The 6,000-nt window shown below is 47.9% G+C and overlaps 1 protein-coding gene across 2 annotated transcripts in view; it reads right to left on the bottom strand.

Annotated features, from left to right (window-relative positions):
• Positions 1 to 6,000, bottom strand: part of cicb (capicua transcriptional repressor b) — a 71,143-nt gene that overhangs the window by 28,392 nt on the left and 36,751 nt on the right. For both annotated transcript variants that reach the window (XR_008810725.1, XM_056286226.1), the window contains exons 3-6: positions 4,104 to 4,253; positions 3,784 to 3,928; positions 3,072 to 3,183; positions 2,803 to 2,985 (exon numbers count right to left, since the gene is read on the bottom strand). Coding sequence is in view for 1 of the 2 variants with exons in the window: in XM_056286226.1 (XP_056142201.1) it covers positions 2,803 to 2,985; positions 3,072 to 3,183; positions 3,784 to 3,928; positions 4,104 to 4,253 (590 nt within the window). In the remaining variant the exon portion in view is untranslated. The remainder of the gene's footprint in view (positions 1 to 2,802; positions 2,986 to 3,071; positions 3,184 to 3,783; positions 3,929 to 4,103; positions 4,254 to 6,000) is intronic.

The following is a 6,000-nucleotide window of genomic DNA, read 5'->3' on the forward strand; positions in this document are numbered from 1 at the left end:
GATGTGGGTGAGTGTCCTGGTCGCTGCACTAGTGGCTCCTCTGGTCGGTCAGGGCGCCTGTTTGGGGTGGATGGGGGAACTGGGGCAAATAGCGTGCTCCTCCCACGCACTTCGTCCCCCACATTATTATGAATCCCACGGCACTTCTAGGCAAGACACCCCATGTAGCATTCAAGCGCTAGGATTGGCCAGTACTCGTTGCCTCCATTGGTTGGGTTGGTTAAGGTTAGGGTTAGGGCGGGGTTAGGGTTAGCTAATCAGAAGCAGAGTAGGAGCGGGCCTTCCTAGAATCCTAGTGCCTGAATGCTACGCTGGGCGTGTCTTGCCTAGAAGTGCCGTGGGATTCATAATAAAACGTCCCCCTGGCGAAACTCCTCAGTCAGGTGAAAAGAAGCGGCTGGTGACTCCACATGTATCAGAGGAGACGTGGTAGTCTGCAGCCCTCCCTGAATCAGCAGAGGGGGTGGAGCAGTGACTGGGACAGCTCAGAAGAGTGGGGTAACTGGCTGGGTACAATTGGGGAGAAAGGGGGGGGGGCTTATTTTTCTCTTTCTCCAGAGACTATGTCGTGTGAGACTAGGGACAAAAGGCGAGTAGGAAAAAGAAGTTTATTGAGGACGGCAGGCGGCGGCAAGGGGATGGCATAGACGCGGAGGCGGATAGCAGAGCCGGGGCTGGGCCAGATGAGGGAGTAAGCATAGCTGGACTGTACCGAGCTCAGGGACCAGCGGGCGAGGTAGCCAAGCAGGCCGATGAACCACAGAGCGGCAATACTAAACACAACGAAAAGGCAACTGGACTAACAAGCAACAACACTGGGGCAAATACTCAAGAGTTTTGCATAGCAGCCGAGCGCATGAGACTAACGTAGTAGCTCAAACAACGGATCTGGCAACGAGTGCTTGAAGAGCCGGGTTCCATATACTGCTGGGGCTGATGAGCCTGATGGAAAGCAGGTGTGTGGCTGAGCTGCGAGGTGAATGTAGGTCAGGAGAGAGAAAGCGAGAGACCGGCTGCAGGCTAGGTGGCCATGGAGGGCGTGACAGAGACTTTCTATAGTGTTCAAAGCGTTTCTTCCTAATGGTGCGTCTGAGCGTTTATCTTTACAAGGTAGATAACTTGTGAGAGCCGGCTAGCGGGACCAAGGTTTATCTAACATTAGCCACACATTATTGGCTGACTGATAATGTCATCAAGCTGACGGGTCACGTTATCTACTACCATTGCGTTCCTAACGTAGAGAGCAACCCATAAAACACATTACCATTCTGAAGAACAACAAAGCGGACACGCGACCCTGTCCAATTTGCTCCTCTTCGAAATCGGTTTCCAGTTCGTACACGTAGGGCTGAATTACTCCTATATTACCACTTGCCGAGCAGCGGAGGGGTCGGGAGCTGCAGATGAGCGGTGGCGGAGGAGCAGGGGTAGAATTGAATTGAGGGTTTGGATAATTTGCATACTCATAGATTACGGATTTTTTTTTTTAATGAGGGAGAAGGAGTAGATGGGATTTTAACAAGATAATTGAACTTATTCTGCAGAAAAAACATCAGACACTATTATATCAAACAGAGCGTTTTATATATCTTAAAACATGACTGGAAGGGGTCTTTAAGCTACATTCCGAGTAAAAAAAAAAAAAAGTTATTGCAAGAACAATTTCCACTCACACCTTGGGCCGTTTGATTTGGAAGAAAACTTATCGGTAAACTCCCCCTCCTCCTCCATCTGTTCTTATCGGTGGATGTCTCTCGTTTTTCTAAGACTCACTCCGTATCGACAGGCGAATGCATACAGAATGGATTGCAGCTGCTGATACCACTATGAATTGCGCATCACTTGCAGCCGCTATCTGCCCTGTCTCGGGGTCCGATTCACAGAAAATATTGCGCAAATGATATTACAGCTCGACCACGCCCATCAAGTTTTGCAGCTGAGTGCAATTTGCCCTTGTTATGCATCTGGCTGCAATTATCCATGTGGCAAAGTATAAATGCCGGCTTTGTGCCAGGAACACAGTAGGCAGGCTCAATATCATCCTTGATGTCATGAAGTACAGCAAGAATTGTTAGACCTGGCAACCTGTATCTGCGAAGGATTTCGGTCTCGGTTAAGTCAAAAAGTGATATTCGCCTGAGCACACCTGGCAGGACGAGTCCTTCACCTGGCTACAATCACTGCTGCCATGATCACTGGAAAATCTGGGTCTGAAACCTCTTATTTTCACCCTAACTGCATGTGGCTATTAGCGCTGGTGTTTGTGAATTGGACATTTTTAAAGTGAGGCTCATTTGCATAGAAAGGGGCAAATTTTGCGCCAAATGTATGCATATTACCTCATTTAAAAATGTGCAAATAGCACCGGAGCACCGAGATGCTGTGTTTGACAACGCAGTTCATTTCAGTACAGTGCATTTCACCCTTTGTGGGTGCTTTGAGAATTAAAGTTTTTTTTGTCTTATTTGTGCAGGTTTAGCAGCTGCAAAAGCCACGCAATCCTTTTGTGAAGACGCCAATGACTGTTTTGTCAGAGTAATTGTTATTTGGGGTGCTTTAACTGTGCACTTTCCCTCATGCCTCTCAGCGCTTGGCCGACCAATCGCGTAACTTTGGTGACGCTGTTGGTCGCATGACCCAGCAGCCCAACTGTGTCAAACTGATAACTCAGTCAGTCACTCTGGCATGATCAGTCAGTCAGTCAGGGACATTTGTGTTTGTAGTAGTAGTTTGGTAGTTCGTAAATGTGCTATACAAACAAACATGATAATTTTTTTTGTTTGTGCCAGTACATCCGTGTACCTGGAATGCAAGATCATGGTACTTCTGTTTCTCCTTAGGGCCCAGGGCGTACCACCACTCCCCCAGGATCTTGCTTACTGTCCGGTTGTCCTGGTTTGGATGCCGCTGGTGCACCAACGCTCGATGCCGCTTACTGAAGATCATGAATGCATTCATTGGCCGCCGGATATGGTCTTTCTCCCTCTGAATGGGGGGGGGTGGGGTAGAGATATTAGATCCCTTGTTTCAGCAAAGGGGAGAGCGAAAAGGTTGAGATGCTGTCAGATTACCTTCCCAGGGCTGTTCTTTTCCCCGTCTTTAGGGAGCGCACTGAGGGACTGAGTGCGCCTCTTTACTGGCGATGTAGAGAGGGGCTGGTCAGGTAAGACTCCTGGGAGAAACCTAAGTGGAGACAAACAAAAGCGGGGGAAAAAAAGTCCAACATAAAATTTCCACTAAGCAAACAAGGTTTTGATTTTTAGAAAAATGCACAAAGCATCCAAAACCTTACAAAACTTGAAATTCTCTAGGTTGTATTGGAGATTCTTAACATCCCCAAAATGCTAATAATCTGTAACGCTTAGTTTATCAGAGAGAAAACACAAGTAGCGCATCTCCAATGTCAAACACCAGCAGCTTCAGCAGATAGCTCATCTATTTCAATGGCTGACAGCCTGGTCACTGCCTTTCATATAGAGAACAAACCCAGAGATGGAATGCTTTTGTTCCCATCTGCTTTGTTCTGGCAGTGAGCTGGTTGGCCCAAATTAGCATGAGGACCAGGAAAAAAAACTATATCATACTCATGTACATGTGGGAACACGACGCCTCGCACAAAACTAATATGATGTCAAACTTGAACTCACCCCTTACACCTTTCATATACCCATACCAACAACAACACGATTAGCGGTACATATGCTGCATGTAATGCCTATGTGCACATGCAAACGCAGACACATTTACAAACAAAATCACCCCTGACGAGAGAAATGCACTCACGGGTCATCCACATCACTCTCCGTCTCGCTGTCTGGCCTCTCTTTTTCTGCATCTCCCTTCTCCCTTTCTGGGGGCGGCTCGTCTGTGGAGGGGGAAGGTCGTACTTGGGGACCCCTCTCTGTCGCAGGAGGTGCTTCTGTGGGCTCTTGTGGCAGTGAGTGATCAATAACAAAATTAAGAGTGATGTGTTCAGAGAGCAGCGGAGTTTATGATTAAATCAAAATAGTGGAAGAGAGATAACACGGAGATGAAAGAGAAGATAAATAATTAACTAGAGATGATGCTTTTTCTACAGCCAATCAGTCACCCAGATTCAATACCTGTCTTCAGGCTGGCCGCTTGGGAGTGGTTGATGGGTTGCTGGCCCTCCCCTGGCTGAGCGGAAATATCTGATTGGGTTGGTGCCAGAAAAGGGACCAGAGAATGCCAGGGGAAAACTGGTACTGACCGAGGCTCCACATTGGTCCACACTGCAGAGGAAGACAGTGATCATACATTGGATGCTCTATGCAGAAGTTAGACTCAGAAGAATCAGGTGTTTTTGCATATTAATTGCCACGTGTAGACTTATAATCACGTTCTCTTTTCGAAAATGTCTGCTCCAAAATGCTGACATTTACCACTTAAGACACAGTGCCACAACAAATGCTCGTCTATTCATATGTATCACAGGAGCCATGAAATACAGAACAAAAGGCCTTGGTTGAGGTTTACTGGTCTACACTGCAGTATCAACTCCATGGGGCAAAGCAGCACACCTGTTGCCAGTTGACTGATTAATTACTCAATTAAAAGTAGTTGCACAAAAGGCTTCACTTGCTCCCTGTTACAGGTTATCATGAGGACGGAAACTTTCATGTCGTCAGAACTTGATAGTCTGTGCAAATTCGTGCAGGGCTGTGTAAACTACATTACGCTCATGAGGCTTTCCCAACACACGAAAATACATTTCAATTAATGCAGTCTTATACAAAATCAGGATGGTCTTCCCTGGTGAAAACACTTGCCCCCCCCTCCCACCACCACACACACGTTTGGTAAGAATCCTGTATTGTCACATTAATTCTAGGATGAAATCAGCATTACATCTTAATTTATTCAGACCAAAACCCCCGTATAACAGACAGAAACTGACCAAACATGCTCAATCCTTGGCGGAGATATTGAGGATTCTCTGATGAAAACATGGTTGAATAAAAATCCTTGTCTTGATTTCCCAGAACGATACTTGTACCCCCCACCCTTGAGAAGAAAAAAAAGAGCCTTTTTATAATAACTGACAAAACATTCTTGATCCGAAACCTCGATCTGGTAGAGCTTCCAACTCCATAGATGAAAAGACAAGAACTCGGCGGTGCTTGTGTCCGTTTCTTCCCGTCAGGCTGCGCTCATTATTCACAGTATTCGCAGCCTAATCAATCAATCAGTCAATCATATCAATCAATCAAGCTGCAGTATCTTTACGATGCGGTGTGGGTATGAATCCACTTTGGCCATACAAATATCTATCGGGTTAGTAACAGTTCACGTCTCCGAATCGCAGGATGCCGCAATCTGATAACGAGCACAGAAACACGCCATCTGTGGACAAAATGTACCAGCGAGGATTGCAGTACGGTGGTTACAATTTAACCACTCCGTGAAAAAAGAACGTAACCACGAAGAGACGAACGATCGAAGAGGCGCGCGTGATTAGCGGCCGGGTCCTCCTCCCATTGGTCTAATTACCCCCGATGCCCCCTCTGCCTCTGTTTGTTTACATTACAACAGGGGCGCGGCGCCGAGGGGGTTAACAAGGCCTCGCTCTCATCCACGGCCTGGATTAAAAGCCCCACACGGAGAACTACGCAGTCTCTCCGGCGCACGACAAATACCGCTTCACGCTGGTCAACGGCCACAAAGCTGCGGAGAAGTGGACTCGGCGGCCGGTAAGAGGCAGAGATGGCCGCGGGTCGAAACGCCGAGGGGGTTTATTCGCAAAAAGAGGGGAGAGGGAGGGGGGGCGGCCGCCTAAATCAGTCTACCAAGGTTTAGCCACCATTCCGACCGGTAACGTAGGGGCCATCGTGCAGGGGGACTCTGCAAACTTGGGAGAGCGACCGAGATTCTGCACACCAGCCGAATGTGCACTCCCCCCACTGGCACACCGACGTGCACCGTCGCCGATCTGCACATTAACTAGCGAGCGTGGCCGATGTCGCCGCCTCTCGCGACCGA

Source organism: Lampris incognitus, chromosome 9 (assembly GCF_029633865.1).
Source record: "Lampris incognitus isolate fLamInc1 chromosome 9, fLamInc1.hap2, whole genome shotgun sequence".
Classification (NCBI taxonomy): domain Eukaryota; kingdom Metazoa; phylum Chordata; class Actinopteri; order Lampriformes; family Lampridae; genus Lampris; species Lampris incognitus.